At 37.1% G+C, this 24299-nt stretch overlaps 4 protein-coding genes across 5 annotated transcripts; 2 read left to right on the plus strand and 2 right to left on the minus strand.

Annotated features, from left to right (window-relative positions):
• Window positions 1–11626: 11626 nt before the first annotated feature.
• Window positions 11627–14847, plus strand: rnaseh2b (ribonuclease H2, subunit B). 2 transcript variants are annotated; one of them, XM_056755285.1, is made up of 11 exons: window positions 11627–11954; window positions 12190–12261; window positions 12374–12481; window positions 12611–12687; window positions 12772–12886; window positions 12974–13038; window positions 13504–13609; window positions 13860–13938; window positions 14060–14105; window positions 14352–14429; window positions 14686–14847. In XM_056755285.1, exons 1-11 carry the CDS (start codon window positions 11891–11893, stop codon window positions 14788–14790), a joined length of 915 nt encoding a protein of 304 aa, XP_056611263.1. In that variant the 5' UTR covers window positions 11627–11890; the 3' UTR covers window positions 14791–14847. The 2 variants fall into 2 exon arrangements, with proteins under 2 accessions (XP_056611263.1, XP_056611262.1); XM_056755284.1 differs by having other exon boundaries at window positions 11629–11954; window positions 13857–13938.
• Window positions 14848–15555: 708 nt separating this feature from the next.
• LOC130427989 (uncharacterized protein C13orf42) lies at window positions 15556–17530 on the minus strand. The gene is made up of 3 exons (XM_056755780.1): window positions 16919–17530; window positions 16246–16390; window positions 15556–15794 (listed from the first exon to the last, which is right to left on the minus strand). Exons 1-3 carry the CDS (start codon window positions 17327–17329, stop codon window positions 15556–15558), a joined length of 795 nt encoding a protein of 264 aa, XP_056611758.1. The 5' UTR covers window positions 17330–17530.
• Window positions 17531–19151: 1621 nt separating this feature from the next.
• On the plus strand, window positions 19152–20757 carry LOC130427493 (TLR adapter interacting with SLC15A4 on the lysosome). The gene is made up of 2 exons (XM_056755008.1): window positions 19152–19235; window positions 19930–20757. The coding sequence occupies exon 2, from the start codon at window positions 19930–19932 to the stop codon at window positions 20740–20742; it is 813 nt and encodes a 270-aa protein (XP_056610986.1). The 5' UTR covers window positions 19152–19235; the 3' UTR covers window positions 20743–20757.
• A 39-nt stretch (window positions 20758–20796) lies between these two features.
• Window positions 20797–24115, minus strand: LOC130427491 (E3 ubiquitin-protein ligase TRIM35-like). The gene is made up of 6 exons (XM_056755007.1): window positions 23670–24115; window positions 23497–23592; window positions 22461–22691; window positions 22349–22371; window positions 22139–22257; window positions 20797–21630 (listed from the first exon to the last, which is right to left on the minus strand). The coding sequence occupies exons 1-6, from the start codon at window positions 24087–24089 to the stop codon at window positions 21086–21088; spliced, it is 1434 nt and encodes a 477-aa protein (XP_056610985.1). The 5' UTR covers window positions 24090–24115; the 3' UTR covers window positions 20797–21085.
• Window positions 24116–24299: the final 184 nt, after the last annotated feature.

Consider the following 24299-nt stretch of genomic DNA (forward strand, 5'->3'; position numbering starts at 1 on the left):
GCATTTGACAAACAACAAACTTTGTAATTCTCTATTTAGATCAAGGTTCTGAGAATTTTTCCTTATATATACAATATATACAAAATCTACTGTTATAACCTGGTTATAACAATCTATTACACTTTCACCTAACTATAGCAATCTTTCAATATCTGAAGATGTGTGATTCGCTGGTCTAGACAAAAACACAGAATTTAGTACTTTTAAAAGACAAAAACAGGATTACAAATGTACTCAATAAATGATCCATGATTTTTTCTTTTCTTTTGTGTTGTCAACCTAAGATAGACAACCTAATGCTTAAAGTTTTTAATTATAATGTTTAAGTTTTAATACCACCACAAAAGCTTTTTTTAAATTTTGAAAGTGTAATTTTCTGAAACCTAACTTCCTTGTGTCAAACACAGCTCTCCTAAAAACATTCAAATAAAAACAGTATAACAGTTTTTGTAAAATGCTGAGAGATGCCATTACCATTAATTGTTTTCAGCATTCTGAGGTCACCACCAGGCAAATTCTGGAGAAAAAAAATTCCCATCAACACGCAGGATTATCAACATTTAAATGTGATAACATTTACATGTATATAAATAACTGCAGCATTGGTAAGAGACAGAAAACAACACACAGTAAGTGTAATAAAGTGTGTACAAAAATTAAGAGGATGTTTCTTGGTCTCTGCAGCTTCTCCGATAAACCTGAACTCAGCTTTATCTATTTCAACAAACACATTCATTCACATTTCCCTTCAAAAAAATATCAGATTAAAAGCATTAGTAACCTGTAGTAATCCACCAACAGTGCAGCCTATTATAAAAATAAATTAATATATTTTTGAGAATAAAACACACAACATTAAATTTATATCACTTTAATTTCCTTAAAGAAAATTGTCTTAATCTTTAGGGTTGGATTTAGGCAATGTTATGCATTTATTTTAGTGCAAAGTAGAAATCCATGTGTGTGTTTACAAAAATAGAGTTATTACGTTTTTTTTACTGTGTGTCTATTATACTCTCTCTCTCTCTCACACACACACACACACACACACACACTATACAAAGATATTACGAGTATCTTCACAGGAAACATCTGACCACATGAATTTTTAGCACTGAGGAAAAAAGGCTCAGTCACAAAAAACTGAAAAGCCTTCGAAATGAGACTAAAATGCATACAAATTTTTTTTACATTAAGTAAGAGTGGTTGAAAAATAAACAGCCTTGTTAAATTATCAAAAGAATCCACAAATCAAACCCATTTCCACAAAGTTTGTGTGTTTGTCCATATTTACACAAATGGGAAATTAAATATATTTTTTGATACTTTTGTAATTTAATCTCATGCACTGGTAACACCATAATCCCACAGAATAAAATGCACATGATAATATGCATAATATTATGACATCATTATATTTTGCCAAATTATTTGATTTTCATTATTATATGACTTGATTACATAGATAACAGTATATGAGAACAACTACCATAATCTGGACGGTAGTGTGTGTGTAAAGAACATCAGAGCACCAGAACAAGTCTGTGTGAGTGAGAGGAGGGTGTGAATGAATGTATAACATTTAACCTTTCTCTGCTTATGTTCAACAGAGATCACATGACCTTGGGGTCAAAGGGTATCACCTCCACTCCTCCATCAACATCGGCATGTGACACACTCACACACTCCGAGAGACCCACGCTCAGAATGGGAAAACCTCCCAACTAATTACTGTCACAGTTAAATGGTTGAAACAAAATTCAGCCAAAATAATATTCCATTTTGTATGCCTGAGCATGACTTTAGATTACTATAATTAGAAAACAGTGTAGACTTTGTAAAAGGTCTCAACTACTTACAAATAATTTCTATATTAGGCAAACTGAATTAACTACACTCCTACAACTACTGCAAGAAAAGAGGTATATAATTGTTTGTCTCCATCACACCTCAGTCAGTGTAAATATTTAGTCAAAGTAGGAATGACATCATGCAAGCCTGCACACCTGTAAGACACAGCTGCACCTGAATGAGGCTTATACGATACACAGAACCATACACCTGTGTCCCACTGCCACCTCTCAACAGCACTGAATAAAGAAAGCCCTGCAACTCTGCAAACAAACTTCATCTATCTGCTTGCATACTACAGAAGATAACGTTTTCACTAAATATCTGTGATTTAAGTCTCAGAATTTGGGCCGACTTCTTAAAAAAAAACCTTTCAAATACACAAACAAGATTTTCCAATAATCATTAAAAGCATGGGTGAATGCATGTCTATGACCACATATTTGCTGCTGCACAGTACAGTGGGCCAAAATAAAAACACTATGGTTTCAATTATAAAAAAATTACATAAAACTTTATCACAACTCTTAACATATAACTTCAATCAGTTAAGCAAATTCAAAGTCTGTTGGCATGTTGTATTTTTTGTATACCACAATCTAATAAAATTATCAGCACAGTTAAATAAAGTTTAAATATAGCCTATGGCCAGGACACCTTGAGACTTTATTTTCTGAAGTTACACTGTCTCATAAGAAAAATGAATTTTCTTACCAAATTGAATTTTGTACAGTACACCCCATAAGTAACTTCACTAGACTAGTATTTTTTCCATTAAATTTTGAGCTGACAGCACAAAAACTGCTCAAGTTCACCATAGGCCAGTGCAGAAATGCATCTCTAATTAGAACATTTATACATAACACATCATATTAATAAACTATACAAATTAAGTCACAGTCAGCACAATAACTGGCTGTATTATTGACCTGTAACTCCATTAAAGAAATGGCTCCTTTTCTCTATACCAGTAAACAAACAACACTCAATTACCAAAACTGTACCTGTAGATGGAGAACTGCTATAGTTTTTCTCATTGAAATAAAAGCTAAATAAGTGTATAAATCACACATCACAAACATTTTCACAGAGGTGAAATGCATAATACCCTGTTTGAAGTGTAACCTACCTAACATAAGTTATAAGATAATTACACACATTGATGTCAGAAGATCATGGCTGTCACAGTGGTCTTATGGAGTATATTAATATCCACTGTGTTGAATATTAAGCATTAAAGCAATAACAACTAAAGCGTTACTAGCTAGCAAACAGAGAGGACTTAGCAGCATCAGTACAAAACAGATTTGACAAAACTATTAAATAAATAAAAATTATAGAAGAGGAAGGTTGTATCTTCTATATGAGGTACAAAAAATAAAATAATCAAACTTGGGGAATGTTATAAGTTATTAAATTCTAGCATTGTGCTGCTAAAACATCAAGTGCTATTTGAGTGGGTTATCGCTTGATTAAACTGCAATGTTGTGAACATGATAAAGAAATCGTTGTGGTTGACTTCTGGGGATTTCCCTACAGTTGCAGGCAGGGTCAACTCATGGGAAGAAAAAACTGCCAGGAAATGTAAAAAATAAATATATAAAACGAAGCACTAGCAAGACAAAAAAGTCTGCATGTGAAAATTTTCCTCACAGATAAATACCAATGTTTGGTATAGGGTGGTTCTCAACATACAAAAACGACACTTATGTTCACAAAGAAAAAAGGTTTTTATACAAAATGAATAAATATGAATACTTTTTACTCTCACAATGATGAATCATTGCAAGTGTTAGCCAAGTAAATTTGGAAATTATGATTGCCGGAAGTACAACATGTTTTTTATTACAATGCAAGGTCTCTGTAAATTGGACTTGTGCTGATTTGGCATAACTTGTCCCATTTCTTTTTGAATGTCAGTTAAACAAAATAAGGGTTGTATTTAGGCTAAGCCAGAGAGCATTAAAACCTAAAGAAAAACTTATAAAATCGCACTACAAATGACAGGTCACATGCCAGTATTACATCTGAATTGTAAATACAAAAAAACTAAAAGAGCTGTAAATACCGTGCATAAAACTATTATTGACGTTTATTAAAAGCTTAAAAACTTTTTTCTTGACCCACTGGCCTGGTTGGGCACAAACTGACCTTAGGTCTCTGCTAGGTTAACCCCCATGACATGGACGGGTCTTTAAATCAATCAACACAATTAGGAGGTCAAAGCATCATGGTAATGACTTAATGACCTTCCTGCATGTGACCACTACGTTACGCATGACAAAAGTACCCGAAGAGCCACTTTCCTTAAGGCAGTGGGAATGTATCATGGGTCGAGTGCTATACAAAAAACCAACAACATTATTACTTGAAAAGACGAAAGACATTAAAAACTGGGCGCAATACAAAAAACTTAGGTCTACAGGCTGACACGACCCTTCGCAAGTCAAGGACTGACAATCAACCATCCACCGTTTATGTATTTTCACCAAATGTTAGTCTTAAATAATAAACAACACTCGTTGTCGCTGTGAAAGGCATTAGAGTAAATCTAATCCTGAAACAATCCTTATGATGAAAAATTGCACTTCACGATCATACAACTAGGCCTAAATTATCCGACAGTGCAACTCGGTTATGTAATTTCAATTTATAGGCCTGACTGTATAAAAGCATGAATACGTGTCCATAACACTTTGTGCGTTGCAAATCGCACGGGGGAAATGTTTCGGAGTAAAGTTGCGTCCCTGATGTTGCAATCGCGTGGTAAAGTAGATCACCACATTATGACGTGTTGGTTCGATCGAGAGATGATCCCGTTCTTAAAACTGTTTATAAACTGGTTGCCTTCATTTCAGCTTCCAACTCCAGTGCGGTCAGTTAACGTTAGTTGCCATTACAATACTTTTCCACCTTTATTATATTTCTATTCACTCTTAGTCTCTTTTAGAATGCAACATAAATTATCATATACATTAAAGAAAATAAGCTACATATTCATGCAAAACGTTACACTTACCTAAACGGTCTTCTTCGTAAATCCACTAAAATGGTTTCGTATAAAAAATGACGGAACACAAATTATAGAGTCAATGCCAAAAAAGCAAAGCGTTGGTCATAGTTGCTGACACGCTTAATCTTATTTTGCATAAAGAGGAATGAAAATGTAGTGAAGAATAGGACAATGCTGGTCGGTGTGGGATCCCGTGTATCGCTCGCTGATAGGCTGTGGGGCTCACCGGCCGTCTCGCTCACATCACCAATCCCGCTCAAACTCAACGTTTCAAAAAATGCACAAAACGACCTCACTCATTTAAGCAGCCCACACGAATCTATTCCTCGTCGCCTGCTGCAATTTTGTCGATTTTTTACAGATTTTTCAGGTCATCCGTGTATTTGTTGGGTTTTTCGAAAATAATTATATTTCGTTTCCACGGCGCGGCTCCTATCGGACGCCCCTTCTTGGCTGGAGATGCTAGCCAGATTAGCCTGTTAGCTCACTTCGGTCTTCAATTGACAATTTGTTGTCACTTTACGTTGTCTTTCGTATGTCCCGTCATTGTCCTCTTGAAAACACCCGAGTCAAATTTGAGGCGCATTTGAGGAAAAGTATATTCTTCTTCAGAACAGACAAAAGTGCGTCCCCCTCCTTCTCTCGTATTACTGAACTGCGGTACGGAGCCTCTGCAGCTGTTGTTGCTATAGCTGCTCTCACTCGAAAATGGCGCCGAAAGCTCTAGTCTTCATTCAAATTGGCCGGAGCCTCCCCCTGCCCGCATTGGGCATGCCGGGACCTAGAGCGGCGCGCCGGATTGGTCGAAACAAAATGCACCCTCAAACCGGCTAGCAACCCAGAACCCACGCACAATATCCTTACACGGCCAGCAGAGCACGGTTTAACTGTAACTTTGCCAGTTTGTGTTTGAAATAACGAATGCTAGGAAAAGCGCTTTTACGCCTTTTATATATTAAGGTGAATGTTCTTTGTTATAGAGATTGGATATACGCTGGAGCTCTAGTTGCGTAACGTGGTAACGTTGCGTTTCAGAACAACACAATTAATCTAGAAACAGTTGATATGATTCGTGTATGGTCAACAACCTATATGCATTAGCATTTCATGCTAGTGTGTGATTTAGTGCGCGACAACGCGTGTGTGACAAAGCTGTGATGCGAAGTAGGACGACCCTTATCATTTGCCTCATTGAAAATTAGAGGCAACTAATGCATTGCTAGCCGCGGTCAAACGTCTTTCCCTATAACCCAATTTAAAGGTGGGTGTAAATTTAGACTAATACATAACAGAGAATGATGGTTGATATTGTCAGGCGGAAGCAAACCGCCAGTTGGATGTAGCTTAACAACAACAACAACACACTCAGTGCTGTACTAAAGCAGGCAGAGAGCAACTGCGAGCTGCGTCACTCACACCACCAGCAGCGTGAAGGTTGATTGGGAGAAGAAAGAAACTGTGCTCCATCTGTCAAATCCGCCCCTTTCGGATTACTGACGACTGCATCATTCGGATAGAGACTTTCAAAATTTGGCACTTCTTTGTAACTATTTGACCATCAACCCCAGATGATTCATTTGGGGACATTTAAAATATCCGCTGACTGTGTGAACAAATTGCATTAAAACCCCAGCTTTATATTGTTTAACGATAAACGTCAACTGAACAAACCCAGACAAAGACTACTTCCAAGAATACAATAATGCTTTTTGCTAGAATGGTTTGTTATCTAGATGCATATGATAGTATGATAGCTCCACTCAGCCTTTTTAAACAAACTGTAAACACAACAAAACGAGTATGCATGCAAAGGTCTAATGTGTGAACTGTGAAAGAATAAATAGACGCCCTTGTTTGTACTCAGATAAGCTGGTGTGTTCGGGCAGTGTTTGCCAAATCATATGTACACCTCATGAAAGTGTCAACATAATTTTCCAGATATATGTCAAGTATTTGACATATATCTCACGTCTCTAATAAGTTATCTGAACAGTTCTGCAAAACAATATTTTTCAAACTTGACTGTCATTATTAGATTTACTTGCTTACATAGCAATCCACTTATGAAGATGAAGCATGTGCTAGACTGTTTAAAATATGTATAGCATCTTTCTACTTGCATTAGTACCCTTATTTTATCTTTCCTTCCCACCATCAGAAAATAAAGCATTAAGCATTTTTACAGCATCACGACCCAGAACAAAGTCATCACCAAGTTTAAATCAAGACTTAAATTCTCTTTTCTTCGCATTCCTTTACCTAATATGATACTTAATGTTAATGAAATTACTTATTGCTTGCATTTTTGTTGGCTACCTTTTTCTTCTTCACAAGAACTGTCCTAGTACACACTTACTAAATGTAAAGTATGCTGTTACGCATCCCAATGCTTTAGAACTGCTAAATGAGCATGCCTCGTATTTTAATCCGTGACAGGTTTTTTTTATATTTTATCAGAAGGTAAATTAATAATAACACAACGCAGTGCAGGCAAGTCCAGACAAGCGCGTCAATCCTCGCGGATATCCCGCCTCAAAGGCAGACCTGCGATGATGAAAGCCTTTCCAAATATAGCGTGTTGCCGAAGCAACGGGACTGCGCCATTGGTGTAGCGCCCTGTCAGTCGTGTGACGTCACGGGGCTAGTGTTATTATTGTAAACAGGGCGCTTACTTTCCACGGGCTCTCGGGTCCCGAGCCTCTGCTACGCGTTTCTTTGTTCACTGGCTGAAAAGATCAACACGACAAAAGACTACTTACAAAAACACAGTTGTCGTGTTATGGACCTCATGTCATTGTCTACGAAAAAACTAATAAGAAACCGGCTTACAGTTTAAACAAGTACTTTTATTCGACTCTTAATTAAACATTTTTACTTGACACTTAGACAGAAACGTATCTCGAAGACACCCGGCAACTTAAAACAAGAGTTGCTCATGTTTTGACAAGAAGCGCGTTTTTTTAGATTTAACCCTCCGTTGTTAATATCAAAGTTACGGTTTTGATTCACGGATCAATAGAATTCAACAACTTGCTAGATTTTCAACACAAAGTTAAGGCTGACATTCAGTTAAGAGACAAGAACTTTTTGACAATTAGTTCGACGTTTGTTGCCACTCCGGCACAAGAGCTGTGGCATCATTGTTTCAACAACAACAACGATATGAACTTAATACACACGTTTTTTGCTCTGCCACGCAAACTTCAACACCGTACAGTATGCTCAAAGATTTTGTGAAATAGTTATGTTTAATTCTTACTGGTCTATTTACGGCGCAGATAGACTGATCGGTACCTCAAAGTTCATATGAATGGCACTTACCCAAAGCGATGCGGAAAAAAATAAGTATATATGTATATATGAAGACATCACTTGACTCTAGTGGGATGTTCTACTAAGTATTGACAATTCCCTCCTGAAGCACGTTCATTTCAATTCGCATCACCGTTTCACCTTTTTATATTGCCGTTTCACAAGCCATCGAGGAAGTTCTTCTTTTGTTCCAGTATTTATACACAGAGCGTCAAAGTTGCGCGCTGAGGAGGCGGAGCGGTAGAGCTGCGCTAAAGAGAGGAAAAAAATAGACCAAGCGCCAGTGCTCGACCTTAGATACTCAAGACTCAAACTCTACGACCTAGCCTTACAAAAAACACAGGATCAGATTTGGTCACGTGCTGCGGAGCGGAGACCGAGTCCTGTGTCATAACTCCAAACAATCCCGATCTCAACAACACGAGACCTATAGACCGGTCGCAGCGCTCGTCGCAGCATGGTTTGAGAGGGAGGCTTTACCTCTGGCTGCTTGAGAGATGCCAAGTAGGCTACCTTATTATAGCCAAAGTCTCATTTTATTGATGTGAAAAATTTTGAAGAGGGGAGAAACTTCTCAACCTATTCTTAAAAAAAAATATTCTCTTAATGCACGGTGTGTTTAGATTATCTAGAGAAACGCATCGTTTTATGGACGAATTTAGAATTTGACTTTGTTTTTCTCACCCATGTTGCAGCATTGAACTGCATTCAAGCAATAAAGCCTGTCCAGATGCATCGGTTGCTGAACAAATTATAGAGCTTTAGAAAGTTTAACCATGCATTGCACTTTTTATAATGACTCCCAAACACATTTTCTGCATAATCTTATATGAATTGAAGGTTTTAAAGTTTTAATATGATGGACAGCGTGCATTGAAAGTCCCACATTGAGTGAATGGAAATAATGGTATTTTTGTATATAAATAATTATTTTATTTGTTACTATTTTGCAAAAACTGCTTATAATTAGACATACATGTAAATATAAACTCAATGGGCAAACATTGACTTCCAAAGTTATGGTAATGCAGCTATACACTGACAACAAAAGGGCCACATACAATTGAAACCTTTGTGCTCAATGTTACATTAAAAATAAATATTTAATTTGACTGCCTTTATTTTGGATGGCACGTGCTGTTTAGGAAGTTAATTTGAAAGTGGATCTATTTATAAAAGGGAAAACATACGGCCTGTTGACACAGCTGAGGTGAGGTTTTCAGCATTTTCCGACCTTCCTCGACTCACTCTCAAACAAGCAAACACATGCTGACGATTATCACTTCGTGGCTGTAGGTGATTTTTAGGATAAAGCTAAATATTATATAGGAATTCAGAAATATATCATAATCTTATAAAATTATTGTAATATACACGCAACGTAATACATTTAGGATTTATGCGTTTCATCATACAATAAGTTATTTGTGTTTTAAGAAGTTTTTTATTGATAAATCAAATCGTCTTGACCAATTGCAGACCTAAATCCGCCATCATCATCGCCCTCACGGATGTTCTGCACCGACTTGAAACGTTGGTAAATGGAAGTAATTTCGTAAATAAGTTTGAAGCATAAAAATCGTCGCTTTGATCAAGAAAACAACATTTTTCTTAGTTTCCAGGCTGCGTCAGATCAAATGAAAATATAATCTAACGAATTCACACCTATAACGTATGGATTCATCCACCGAAAACGTTGCCTGTAAGAATATGTAACGAATTTCTTCGTAATCTTTGACTTAGCTTATCAGTCTATTAGTTTTCTTGTTTAAAATGTGAAAACATATATCTATTTCTTTATTTTTACGAATATAAATAGCCTAAATAACCAATTACCCCATGCGTACTGACTTGAAACTTGTAGATAGTCAGAGCATTTTTATTTAAATAAAATAGCCTTTTCAATATATCTTGACAGTCAGTTTGCTGACATAAACCAATTCTTATTTTGACCGTGCTTCACAAACTTCGTATTTTCGTTTCGTGGTCGCCCAAAGATTGTTTCCCCAAGTTATAGGCTACGTAAAAATGTGGAAATATAAGGCTACCTTCACATATAAGCTTCACGACAAAATTTAGGTTTCAATGAAACCCCGTTATAATAACGAAAACATAAATATATAGCCTAAAATTAGTTTGAATGTTTAGTTGACCAAAAAGTTATTAATAAAGTGTCAATAAAAGCACTTAAGGATGAATTAGATTTCTACCGAACTGCCCTTTTAATAAAACACAATAAAAACACTTTATAGTGCATCAACACTCAAAAAACAATTATTGATGGTCATTTTTCATAATGTGCTTCTTAATCTTGGTAGTCTACTCACCCACTCACCCAACTCTCATGGACCTCAGACAGTTTGAATAATTCCCACATTGAGAAAGAGATGTGTGCCTGCTGTTGGGTGATGCTGTAAGATGCTCAGTGCATAGATTGACCCTACAGTACCCCACTGATGCTCAAGGATCAGCCTACTTGTTTAGTATGTGTGTGAGAGAGTGGAAAAGTTAAACCAAACACCAGTTAAATATCCCTGTTTTCTTTTTGCTTTCCAACAATATTGTGGGAGCATGTTTGTGCAAGGCAGCATTAGTGTGTTTGCCTAATTTTGCATGTGTGTGGGTGGAGGTAGGCTCAGATGCAAAATAAGAATGGTTATTCTCATCTCTGTAAAGGTTATGCACTACTCCATCTAACAGTATATAAAACAGACCAACAGATCAGATATATATTTAAGCCTGTTCAGATGGTGTCAGTGGTTGTAGTTTATCGGAACTCTCATCCAACTGCCTCACTCTTACATCACAAGTGCCGTTACTCAATAATGGTGTCACATGTGGAAGGGGAAAGATGACCAGTGTATGAGAGATTACAGTTTTACAAAATAAATGATTATCTTATAGGTAAGTGTTTTTAAAACAGTCCCAACAGATGGATCAGTTGAACTTTTTGGTAGAATTTAGTTTATTTATGTTACTGTATCTCATTCCTATCAGTTTATTTATTTTGTTTTATTGGCATTATAAACGAAGATAAGATTACCATCATTTTTCACTAAGGTGAAATTTAAGAATAGATAATACATTTTAAAATCAGTCCGCAGGTATTGAATATTTAACATGTTGCCTTAGGGCATTAAACGTCACATAGATAAGATAATGTCGCCATCTTGTGGGAAGATTTAGAAACCTCAATGATTTTGATGAAAGATTTTATGTGTTCAGCTAACGGTAGGACAAACGGGTGAAATTATTATTATATTATACTATATTCATTAAAAAGTATAATTCTTTTATTAAAAAGAAATGTTATCTTGTACAAAATTGTAGCGAAGTAATGTGTAGAATTGTGAGAAAGATGCTCCAGTTTTACCTTAAAGGGATTCTGGGGAATGTACCATTTTAGGGGGGGGGGGTGCAGGAAGTATTTCAAACGAGGTGTTATTCACAAAGACTTTCTAAAGAAATGTTGTACCGGATTAAAATTTTACCGTCGTTTTAAGTAATGTATAACATTGTAAAGCCACATTTAAGAGAAAAATAACGGAATGCAACTATATTTCGATTTTGTTCACGCCCCTGTCAGTAACGTAAACAACATTTTGCCGCCATTTTTTTCAGAAGTTGGACCTTGCCAGTTTTTCTCTTTTACGTTCAACGGTTTATGCTAAAGCTACTGCTTGACAACATAACAAATTTAACACAGTTGTTGAAATGAGTACTAAAAAGAAACGCTCTCCTCACATTAAAAACGACAGCTGGGTTGTTATTGCGCCAGGTAACGTTATCATTTATTTACTAAGTTAACAGTGCTGCATGCTAACGTTACTTGCAGGAAAGTCACACGCACAGACGTTCTAGACGTGAATAACGTTAATTTAAGATCATATTTTTTTATTTTGTCATTGTATTAAATGCACATTAAACTATTAACATGACAAAGTATACGAGTCGTAGAACAATGGATAAATACAGTTATATTTATGTGTCATGCTGTATTGCTTTCCCTTCAGATTCAATGCTGCACACGGGCAGTTCTGAAGACAGTGATCCAGCCTTCACTAAACTAAAAAATCCTGCTACAGGTTTCTTCATTTATTATCGCTACAATAGCAATTTCATTCATTGCATCTGACTACTAAACTAATTCACTAAACTGCATCTGTCTGACAGTTCTTTAATTATGTTTTTCAACAGAAGGTTCATCTCTATATCTGTTCGGTCGTGGAGATGAGAGTGTTTATGAAGTTAAGGCGTTTACAGAGGAGTTTCGGTCTTGGTTTATTAAACAGACAGTGCAAAGGGGTAAGCTCACATTACCAATTCACCAAGTGACACTCGATTGTGGCTTTTTGATGCTTAGATGTAATGCAGTAGTAAGTTATAGGACAAGTTAAGTGGAATAACAGCTCTCTTATTTCTACATGTGCACAGATGGTAAACTGCTTATTGTGACTCCCATTGATCCTTTATTTCTGCTGTTGCCATACATTAAGAGCGCTGCCACCGAGGTAAACAAAAATTGAAGTGCAAATAAAAAAGCGAAGCTAGATTCTGTCATGTGACCTTCATGAGTAATGTGATCTCTGTCTCAGGGAAAGTTCCAGCCAGTGAAGCAGATGGTGATAGATGAAGTTTACCCAGGATGTACACGGCTTCTGCAATGCAAACAGGGATTGGACTTCATTCATCATGTGGCAGATGAGAAAGGTCCGCTTTTATATTTGAAGGCATGTGAGGAGTAGAATACGTATTATAGTTTGCAACCAATATATAAAAAGTAGATATTTTTTTCAGAGGTTGGCAGTCTGAAGTTTCACAGATATAACCAGGAGAAGACCATGGATTGGCTTAAGAAAAAGGTTCATGCACTTAATAATATTTTATTCTATTAAGTGATGTCAAGAAAACATATTGATGTATGTCACCCTGTGAAATCCAGGTTTAAGTCTCATAATCTAATTATGACATAACAAGTATAAAAACTTGATTTAAATGATTAATTTCACTATAATCTCAATCTTTGACATGACTTTAATCAGTCCTTAATGATATCAAGGTAATATGTTTACAAAATGTTCTTGACATTTTGTAGGATGATCTTATCTACAAAAACACAAAAAAGTACTTGTTGGATTTTCACAGGCACGGTCACATATATACAGCATATTGATTTCATTTATGCACTGTATTTTGATACAAACAAAAGATATAAAAATCTTTACAAATTTGATAAAGCTACTTATATGCATAAAACACATAGTACTTCATTTGAAATGGTTTGAAATGGTATTTTAAGTACTAAATAAATTATATATTTCTCTCAGGTTCAGAGGACAGTAACCATACTTAAAAAGAGCAATGTATCTGTAGGTGGGGGAGTGAAGTCCAGCACATTTGTGAGAGTTAAACTGGAAGCAGATGCTAAAGAAGGTAAAGGAGGTCAATAGCCAGGGATGGGTCCAAACACCAGAATGCTGAAGCAATGACAAATTAGGAAAAAACATTACATGACATAAACAAAATCGGTAATTATGCACAAATTTGTCATGGTGTATAATTTTGGGATTGATTTTGGCACTAAACGGGTACTTATAATAAGCATTCTTGAAGTTCTTTTATTAAGTACGGTTTGCTTGTATGCAGTTTTGGCTAATGAGTTTCTTTGTTGTACTTTCAGAAGACTATTTGCGTTACGCACATGGCCTCATATCAGAGTACATCAGTGAAGACCTGAGCAAAGATCTCCTTAAGCATCTACAGTATGTACATACACTAGACAAATGAACGGGGCAATATTAAACAGCAAATAATGTCACTCACTACTTTCAAGTTATTTACCTTTATTAAGACATAATGCTTTATTTTTGTCTCATTTAAAAGGTTGCCAGAGATATCCAGCCCCAAAGAAACAGAGCCTCCCTCTAAGGTAACTCTAACATTAGCTGCCTGGATGTTACAGTCATGCTTGAATGTTAAATCAATGATGCTTGGTTCCTGCTTTACTTGTTTTATGCCTGTTATTCCTAACTGCTTTTTGTTCTTATTTTCTCTAATCAAACTCCCCAGTCACTATTTTCATCTAAACACAATATAAGTAACAGAAATTGTGTAGTTGTTTACATGTAGTATATGGTCTTCATGGTTGTTGTGACTGCTGTCTTGGATTTGATAGAAACGAAAGTTGTCAGATAAACCAGTAGAGGCTGGAGAAGACTACACCAAGTTCAACAGTTCGGACTTTGCACGAAAAGTAAGTTAGAAATCCAGAAACTGTGCTGATGGGGTTGAGGAAAGAAATGCTCCATTAAACACAATAGAACTTCTATTGCAAAACTTTGTGGATATTCATTGCTTATGTCTCGCTTATCTGTTTCTTGTAATATGTGCCTTAAAAAGATCATGTTGCAGTTCATGCTTCAGATATAGACAATTATGCTAAATTTAATGGTTTCATAAAGCACCTTAAGATTAAGTATAATATTAAAATGTGGTCCATGGTTTCTCAGCCTCCAAAGAAGATGACTGCAGCTCAGAAGACTCTAGCCAAAGCAGACAAAACTGGCATGAAGAGCATGGCATCGTTCTTTAAAGTCAAGCAAGAGAAGATTTGAATATGTGTTCATATGAGTGCATGTGTTTGTTTTTGCTAATAAAGTTCTTAAAAAAGACATTGTGCTTTGTCGTTTTATTAACTGCTCTGCCTGTATTGTGTATTTATACATAGTACAATTTTTCTACTTATCTAGGAGTGTAAATGCACCTGGTTTGGCGTTTTGAGGTTTGGTTCTCCGTTTTTATGATTTGAAAAGAAAGTACCTAATTTCTAGCTCCTTTTCTCAATGCAGAAACCAGCCCATTTGGCTTTAGATTAAACAAACGTGTCTAGTTCCTCTTAAAACATTTTAATGTAAAAAAAGCCTTTTACTAATACGTAACTTAAACATATTGCTTGTTAACACAAGATTGAGCATTCACTTCACCGTATTTACCGTTCAACAAAGGTACTGAATAAGTTGAATCGGTCCTGTGTCATACAAAAAGCAGTCCTTTTATTTGTGATGAGGAAATTCAAGTTGTCCAGCCTGGATGGCATCAGTGCACAGGATGAAGCAGAGTGGTTACGCTCTGGTGATGTCTTTAAGAGTTTGTTATTGAGAGCAATTGAATAAGGATCGGATGTATTGGATAATTTATGAAGCTGTGGCAGTGAGTAAGCTTTAAAACACGGACATTACATCACTGCCTACGTCTGTTTCACAACAGCTTTGAGTAATTGTGCTTCATTGATGTACTCTAACCAGGTGTCTTCTAGTGGGTCCAACCTGTTTGGCCACTAAAAGTGGAATGCAATGGTGTTCTTCCAGTATGCTCTTCAGCTAATCTTTCTTCTTTACCTTTGGTTTAAAGCGCAAAGTCTGAAAGGCGCTCTCCACCACTTTTGGCAGGTGGATAGGGTTTCGTTGCAAGCGTCTCCTACTACCTGTGTTTCCCTTGTCTCCTTTCTGCCCAGGGCTGATATCTGAAGACTTTGACTGCGATTCTGTCATGGAGATTCTACGAGGGTCCCGAAGCACCCAGTTAGAGTGAAGGTCATGTTCACTGGTACTGGTTGCCACTAAAGAGAAATTAAAAAGGGGGGTGCAAAGGAATAAGTAAAGAAACATTCTGACTTGAGGCTGAAAACATGAAGATACATTCAAGTACATTCGCATAATGCATTTTCTAACATTTTTACACTGCTTGCGATTAAAATGTTAGACAAAATTAAAGAGACCTTTCACCCCCAAAAAATGCAAATTCTGTCATCATTTAATCACCCTCTTTCCTTTTTAAACCTGTGCGACTTTCTTTACCGGAACACAAAATAAGATATTTTAAAGAATGTCGGTTCACTTTTTGTTGGAAACAAAACCATGCAAGCCAATGGGTACTGCCGTTGTTCCGTTGGCAACAGTTTTTAAAATATCTTTTTCATACAGGTTTAAAATGACATGGGGGTGAATAATGATGACAGAATTTGCATTTTTGGGTGAACTATCCCTTAAAGTGCTAAGCTCCAAACTTGCCGATGAAGTCAACATCTGCGTGGCCGTTATCCACATGGGGTTTTCGATTGGGTTCTAGGTCACAGCTTGCAATCACCTCATCAAAGAACTGAAGTGTGTCTACCTCATTCGGGATTGGGGGGGCAGAAGGTTCAGGTCGTGAAGTCTTAATAATCAAAAAAACAACATATTTGGGATACTGTTAGTAGCATTGCTGGTTTATGCAATAATTTCCTTCAATATTTTATAATTCAATACATTTGAACCTTGTCGCTTTACATGTGGTTGTAATAAAAGTTTAAAAACCATTTTGATTACCATACTACCATAGTTTTACTACACATATTGTTAAACTTTACATTCATGCAAACAGTTCTTGGACCCCATTGACTACCGTAGCAGGAAATACGACAATGCTTGTCATAAGTGCCCCAGAACTGTTTGCTGTCCAGCATTCTTCAAAATATCTTCTTTTGTGTTCAACAGAACAATGTAATTTTTGGTAGTCAATGGGGTCCAAGAACTGTTTGGTTATAAGCATACTAACAAAAAAATTTGTACTATCAGAAGAAGTGCATACAGATTTAGATCAACTCGAAGGTGAATTTTTATTTGTGGGTGAACTATATAACTAGATAGTTTTAAGTACACATTCAACAAACAAAACAAAACAATACTAATATTACTTAGATACCTGTACAACTCTTTTCTGCGGTGGCGCAGGTGCGGGTTTCTTCTTGCGGGACGCGCTCTCTTTCCGTTCGTTATTCTTCAGGTCAATGACACTTTTGGTGTATTGCCGCCTGAGCGCTACCAGTTCCTGTAAATACTCCAAACAGTTCTGGTTCTGGGAATAGAGCCATACTCGATCCTCTCGGCTCTGGTAATAATACAGGGCCATACTGGACTCGACGCTCACGGAGCTCACGCTGCGCTTCAGCGTGGAGTCCTGCTGCGCGCGAGTGCTCTCCCCGACCACGAGCATCGACGTGCTGCGGACCAGTTTCACTGTGCACGCGCTATGGTAGTCATCCTTGGGTCGGAACCCGTCCCGTAAGCGATGCCCATGGTTCGGACGGAAAGCTGCGTTGATTTTCTTAAACATTACACTTGGTGATGGGATGATATGGCCTAGCGGTTAAATATCTGGACTGAAAACTGATAATATGTAGGTTCAAACCCCATGAGGGATCAATCACCATTTTGCTTTTGATCCGGATTTATAAAAACATAATTTAAAATCTAACGAGTAACTTTTTATGTCAATCAACTGGTCTCGTAGGCAACGGACTTAACATCCCTTGACTTTAAAGTTTAAAAACTTTTCCACACACGAAAACTTACTTCATATCTGCCGCTCGTACCAGATAAGAGTATTGTTGGCTGATCTTGTCCATGGTCCTGAACTCCCTATTTTGAGACTTAAGACAATATTAAAAGAGATGACCATCCGCAAAAAGAAGTCTTGGTAGGTTTCTGACTCAGCCATAGCAACGGTGAGCTTGCAATCCAACACTTCATATGAATAATTCATCAACCTTAGACATATTCGGCTACACAACTAAATGAAGTTTGCATGACAAACTTTCAATGGAATTATGGAATACAATTTGCATTAGTTATAAAAACTGTCAGAAACAAATTGTGCATAACATGCACCTGCTCTGTTAGGGTATTGACTCAATATAGAATCAATATAGAAAAAAAAGCATTTGTTAAATGACAGCTTGCTATTTATTTCATTGCTTGATTTAAAACAACCTTGATATTTTACAACCACTTGTAATTTGTATTATTACTTGTAATTATATACAATAAATAAGTAAGAGATGTAAATATAACAGTACCTTAATATGCATATCCATATTTTATCAGTTGCCATCATTTTGGCCGAATGCTATTATCACTATAGACAAATAGCCTAAACAAATAAATGAAAAGTTTATTACTGAAAACAAAGAATGTAGATAATCATCTGTTCATATTAACCAAATGAGTCAGACACCTGAGATGATGCCATCGGGGCAGTTAAAGTTTCCGGTGGGGTATTGAGTGAACTGTGGCATGTGGTCTCCAGTCTCAACACAAAGGATGCTGTTGTCATATCAAACATTTATTTCTTAGTTTACATTCGAAATAAATATATTATGTTAAACATTGTTTAAAATTAGAATTGTGTACCCTCTCCATACCTTTAATTTAAAGTCGTAACACTCCTTACACATTTGTAGTCTCATCCATATTGCCAAGAAGCACCCACTACACCAACATAACCAACATGCTAAACCACAATTCATTTAGCTTTTTTTAGTGGTTTTAAAATCTGACAATGTAGAAGGTGCAGGTGCAAATCATGATGGATTACACATTAGAGGAAGTGTGCTGCAGAGAAATGTTCTCGTGACCTGCAAAATATAATCTTTCGATCACAAGGCAAACAGCTGGATGATGTAGGCAAGTATGAGAAATCTTGTAAATACATCGTTCTGCAAAAAGACCAGTTTCACACAGACTTTATCGTTATATGTTTTGGCCAGTCACACTAATAAACAGCATATCTGTTCAAATATATTATATTATGATAGTTTATTTAGGCTGTTCCTATTAGGGAGTTTACCAATTTATAGAGAAAATCTAGGGGAAAAACAGCAGACAATGTAGTGTGATCCCCTGAGACAGAAATAGTGTGGGTATTTTCCAGTGTTCTAGACAGGTGTTATGCTGAATATTGCTGGTAATGTATGATCATATTAAAATTGCATAAGCTGCTCCATGTCTGTTATAATGAATATAACAAGCTTAAATCACTACAATATGCACTTGTGATTAAGTGTTACATGCAAGTACACAAGAAGTTCCAAATTTACCTGGAAAACAATTTCATCACACCACTTTCACTTCCTCCTTCACTAAAGCATAAAAGTAAAGAAACAGCACAAACTACAGCAGTGCTTGTGAGCATCAGGTGCAGCCTTGAGATCAGCATCCGGATAATCTTCAGTGGAAAAAAGGTAAGCTTTGGTCAAATAAAACAACAACATTTTATTTACTCACCATGTCTTTCTAAACCAGGTTTGATTTTTTTAAAACATAAATGTTCGACACATTTTTTATCTTTACAGCCTTGGAAAAAATAAACAAACCATTTCAAAATTATTTTCAGTTTTTCTGAATGTACTATTTATAAGTATGTCTTTAGGGAAAAAATATTTTTTTGTTTTATTCTGTGAACTACGAACAACATTTCTACCACTTCAGTAAAATTTCTGCTGTATTTGCATTTATTTGCATAAAATATAACTGGAGTAACAGGTCAAAATAACAAAAGATGCTCTGTGTTTTTTTAGACCTCAAATACTGCAAAGAAAACAAGTTCAGATTCATTTATATGCATTAATTTTTTTTTAATGATTTTTATCACACTTTTCTTGTGTCTTTTCATGCTGTCAGTCTTTTACATTGGTGTAGGATGAGTTAATGTCACTCCTGAGGTTTGATTTTGTTGAAATTCAACAGACACTGGAATGTCCACAATAAATCTAGAAATACTAATTTATTGATATTTTATTTTGTACACTGTTAATTTCCCGGAGGTAATAGAGGGACCAGGCAAAATTGTACAATTTTGCTAAAATAATATATCATGCTCCAAACAGTTTGGTCTGAACTTATCCAAATTTAACTTCTGTGTGTGTGTATTCAAAGATGCTGTGTGAAAGTAAGCTGTGGTCTTTGACATTTGACTCTGAACCTGAGTGTGCAAATCCACGCACATGTTCCACAGTCACAGCTCCACCAACACCTCCTCCAAGCCATCACCTCTCAGCCCAAATCCCAGCACACACATCTCCAGAGCGGAACACTGAAACCATGACCAAGGGTTGTCCTTCCTCCAAAGCTGCTGCACCAAGAAGACAGCTCTCCGTAGGCATGAACATCCCCAGACAAGCAGACTCACCAGAAGCGGAGGCCTTTTTGGTGCCTTCTAGCTGCCACAGCATCTGTCAGCACTACAGCGATTTACACATCGCCGGTGGCCAGGTGCTGCCTCTCAGCCCTAGTGCAGACGATGCACTGGGTTATCACAGTCAGGACTCCCAGCCCGGTCCCTTCCTTCTATCTGCAGATGTCCCTTCCCCCTCCATGCTCCCGCCTTTAGTCCATAAATACAGGAGCTCAAGGCGCTGGAGGGAAGAAAGCGCACGTGAGCGCTCCTCTCTTCTGCAGTTAGGTCTCCCGCTCTCGAACTCCCAGCTTAACAGCTATCTGGAACAGAAGCTGCTGGAGTTGTACAGCCAGTATCTGACCGACGGACCCGCGGGGACGAGGCCCGTCATGGCCTCTGAGCTGCTACAGACCAGCCTGGACCAGATGACCCTGCAGCTGAGCAAAGAGCAGAACATGGAGACGGCACGGGCCAAAGACATGGTGCTCAGCTGCCTGCTCAAGGTCACCAGCAGTTACCAGTCCAGCGAGATCAGCACTCCTATACTGCAGATCTCCACTGAGGATTTGTGAGTTTGATGACAGATGTAGAAAGAAATAAGGCAAAATGCCTATGACAGCAAAATGTACTTTTATAAATGTCATAAAATGACAATTTTTAATCAGCAACTGTTATAACAGGAGCATGGACAAAGATCAGATATATTTAAAACAGATCGTAAGTAACAAAATGTGTAAAATATGAATAGTATACTAATAAAAATAATACTTTATTCACCTGCATAAATAAAGAATCTTTACCTTTTACATCCTTCTCTAATTTCTTGTTAAACTCGTCGTAAGTCATCCTATCTGCATTGAGCCAAAAAGTCAAACAAAAGTCATTTACAAAAAAGTGATGTTGTACAAAATACGTTTACAATATTTTAAAATTCGATTGTGATGAATTTACTGGCAAGATACGCAGAGGTGAAATGTCACAGCCAACACCAAAAAACGGATATAATCTCTCAGCAAACCTGTGTGTAAAAGAGTGTATGTGTGCGTTTGTTATAGAGTCACAGAATGACAGCTCTCCACTGTCCCAGTCCAGCTGAACTTTGATCCTCTGTAGTTTTTCTTTAATTGGGAGAAGCGTTGGCGACTGTGGTGTAATATGTGCTTTATATTCACCACAAAAATGGCCCACAAGCCAGATTCCACTGCGAGAAAATATTGTATTCCTCCTCTGAGAAGATTCGGTCATTACACCGAAGAACCAGCCTGTGCTGTCTCCAACATCAACATCCCAGCAATGAGTCCCTGAGTTAAAACCTTCTGAGCCCAGGACACATGCAAACATATCAAACCTGTCTGGATTATCAGGAAGTGTAAATTCTTCATCATTGTATCTCACACTGGTCAGATCGTCAGACACAATGACATTACAATGAGCAGTGTTGGGGTTCAAAGTCACAGGAGCTGAGGAAAGACAACAGACCAAAAATGACAAACAATATCTTTCTGCACATTCTATACTAGGCATGGTCAATTATCAGAAATTGCTTTAAAGGAAATCAAAAATATTTTTCTAATTTTTACTAATGAGAGGTAATTGTACTACAAAAACATCCTGCAAGTTCCAGAACTTTATTGCGAGGCCAAAAACCAAGCAGTCAAACACTTTGTATCAGATTTTTTCCTAGTATGATGTCACACGGCAGCAAAAGACTGTCTCTTCAATCAGAATATCTACTTTGGCATCACTGCCTCTGTAACCTCACATTTCTTAAGATGGGACCCCCTCTAAAGTTCTGACATCACCACCTGCGTTGTATTGCTTTCATTGCATCACTCACACGAAAATAACAAAGTTTCCAGCGAGTAATATAGAGCCTGGAAGGCGATTTGGAGCGAACACAGCATTAGACACTATTTACCTCAAATAGTTTAACAGAACGGCTTATTCATTCTTGAACTTTGCACTTACTGTATGCAACATTGTCCTGCATTTTACGCAGCACGGCAAACTTCAGGTTGCTCAGGTGCTTTGGCACATCGATCAACATTCCTGAAAGGTTCTCTGAATCAGGAAATCTACATTGGGTCCTAAAGAAAAAAAACATTAAAAATCAATGATAATGTTAGATGTGTATGATTTCAGAACTAAAAGTAAACAATAAAGAGGCACAATACAAACCTTTTCATAGTAGTCTCATAGTTCTAAAACAAAAATTGAAATACATGTTCATTAGTAAAACACAATTTTTTGTCTCCAATAACAAATACTTATTCTGCATGTGGTTTTACACCTGTAGGAATAAAGTGTCTTCAGCTTTCATGTCCTCCTCAATGGTTCGGATTGTGAGAGAAAGAGATGCAATTTCTCTTCCCGTTTGTCCTGTCTTCTCCTTAATCATCAGACTCTTTTGCTTATCTTCCTCTCTCAGTGCTTTTATCCTGGTTGCTTCTTCATTATACAACATTTTGTGAAGTTTCACAAACTCCTCCTTAATCTTCAATTCGGTGTGTTGAGTCTGAAACTGAAACAAAAGACATTAAAGGTACAGTTCACCCAAAAATGAAGATTCTGTCAACAACTCACCCTCAAGTTGTTCCAAACCTGTATGAATTTTTCTTTGTTCTGTTGAACACAGAGAAAGATATTTGAAAGAATTTGAGCAATTTTCAGTTCTGGAACATCACCGACCACTATAGGAAAAATGATGGTAGTCAAAGGTGCTCCAGAACGGTTTGTTTTCCTTAATTCTTCAAAATATCTTATTTTGTGTTCAACAGAACAAAAAAATAAACAATATTTGTTTCTACTCAGTAGGGGATGATGTCCCAGAAATGAAAATTGCTAACATTCTTCTAAATATCCTTCTTTGTGTTCAACAGAACCAATAAATGTATACAGGCTTGAAACAACCTGAAGGCGAGTAAATGATGACCGAGTTTTCATTCATTAAAAACAATAGTGAAGCAGGACTCCATAAATATATTTACAAAGTAGTTTGGTTTGACAACATTAAAACTTTTAATCTGGCAATCATTCTCATTCACAACTCCTTCCTGGTGGAACATTCTTCCTAACTCGGTCCGGTCAACCACATCTCTCACACATTCAAAAAATCCGCTTAAAACCCATCATCCCTTCTGTGAATACTTGACAGACAAATAAAAAACTAAAAACTAACATTTCCCTCAACAGGTGGTGATCTAGCTTTTGTTGAAACCAGTAACTTGGCACCTATTGGATTATTGCTCATGTATGACATATCTCTTATTGCTTTTTAAACTCTTTGGATAAAAGCGTCTGCTAAATGAATAAATGTAAACTCTTACCACAATATGTTCTGTAGTTTCACGCAAAGTCTTATTAAACTCTTCGAGTATTCTCAGCCTTTCATGCAATGGTTCTAGTGCAGTTTTGAGTCTCTCCTGAAAGAAATGAATAAGTTACTATCCGATCACGTTAATCGATTTGTTTATTACCATGTAGTAATGAAGTAACTCACTTTTGCTGTAGAAATATCGGTGGACTGTAGCGAGACGGTCGCAGTGCTCTCATATTGTGACGTGGTGTCGCGCCGTCTCTTCACCTCTATCACACCTGCAGGGGTTAAAGCCGCACATCGTCTCTCTCTGGTCTTCCTCCACGTATCCTTTATAAGCAATCGTACTCTCTCCGTGTCTTTTGATACCCGATCGTACCTCAATACGAGTGTTCTACAAGAGCCGCAAATGGCCAGTCGTGTCGTGTCCTGAAATTTGCCAACAAATTCCTCCAACACGACTGTATGATCCGCTTTGAGTTTATTTTTGTTTCCGTGAAACAGTCGATGCTTATTACTTTTGGAAGGATAGAATTCGTCACCGCAGAGCAAACACACATTTTCGTTACATTTCTTGCGTTTTTGCTGATCCTCCTGTTCCATAGTTGATTTCAGATTTACCCGCCCACCAGAAACGAGTATTATGAGGACGAGCTGTGATTGGTCACTTTAGGCGTCGGTCAGACCATGTTTTCGGTGTAAGTGGGCGGTTCTTGATCAACTGCTTCGAAAACGAGCAAGAGCAGAGACAAGTGGCTGGACAGTCTGACTGACATGTGAAGCGATCAATCACATTTCGCTTTGTTAAAACGT

Source organism: Triplophysa dalaica, chromosome 8 (genome assembly GCF_015846415.1).
Source record: "Triplophysa dalaica isolate WHDGS20190420 chromosome 8, ASM1584641v1, whole genome shotgun sequence".
NCBI lineage: Eukaryota > Metazoa > Chordata > Actinopteri > Cypriniformes > Nemacheilidae > Triplophysa > Triplophysa dalaica.

Coding starts and splice junctions, on each gene's coding strand:
- rnaseh2b (XM_056755284.1), top strand. CDS start 11,891: ATGAGTACTAAAAAGAAACGCTCTCCTCACATTAAAAACGACAGCTGG. Junction 13,939..14,059: donor GATCTCCTTAAGCATCTACA/GTATGTACATAC, acceptor CTCATTTAAAAG/GTTGCCAGAGATATCCAGCC. Junction 14,106..14,351: donor AAACAGAGCCTCCCTCTAAG/GTAACTCTAACA, acceptor TGGATTTGATAG/AAACGAAAGTTGTCAGATAA.
- LOC130427989 (XM_056755780.1), bottom strand. CDS start 17,329: ATGTTTAAGAAAATCAACGCAGCTTTCCGTCCGAACCATGGGCATCGC. Junction 16,391..16,918: donor CGCAGAAAAGAGTTGTACAG/GTATCTAAGTAA, acceptor TTGATTATTAAG/ACTTCACGACCTGAACCTTC. Junction 15,795..16,245: donor CGCAGATGTTGACTTCATCG/GCAAGTTTGGAG, acceptor ATTTCTCTTTAG/TGGCAACCAGTACCAGTGAA.
- LOC130427493 (XM_056755008.1), top strand. CDS start 19,930: ATGCTGTGTGAAAGTAAGCTGTGGTCTTTGACATTTGACTCTGAACCT.
- LOC130427491 (XM_056755007.1), bottom strand. CDS start 24,089: ATGGAACAGGAGGATCAGCAAAAACGCAAGAAATGTAACGAAAATGTG. Junction 23,593..23,669: donor CCGATATTTCTACAGCAAAA/GTGAGTTACTTC, acceptor CATTTCTTTCAG/GAGAGACTCAAAACTGCACT. Junction 22,692..23,496: donor AAACTACAGAACATATTGTG/GTAAGAGTTTAC, acceptor CTTTTGTTTCAG/TTTCAGACTCAACACACCGA.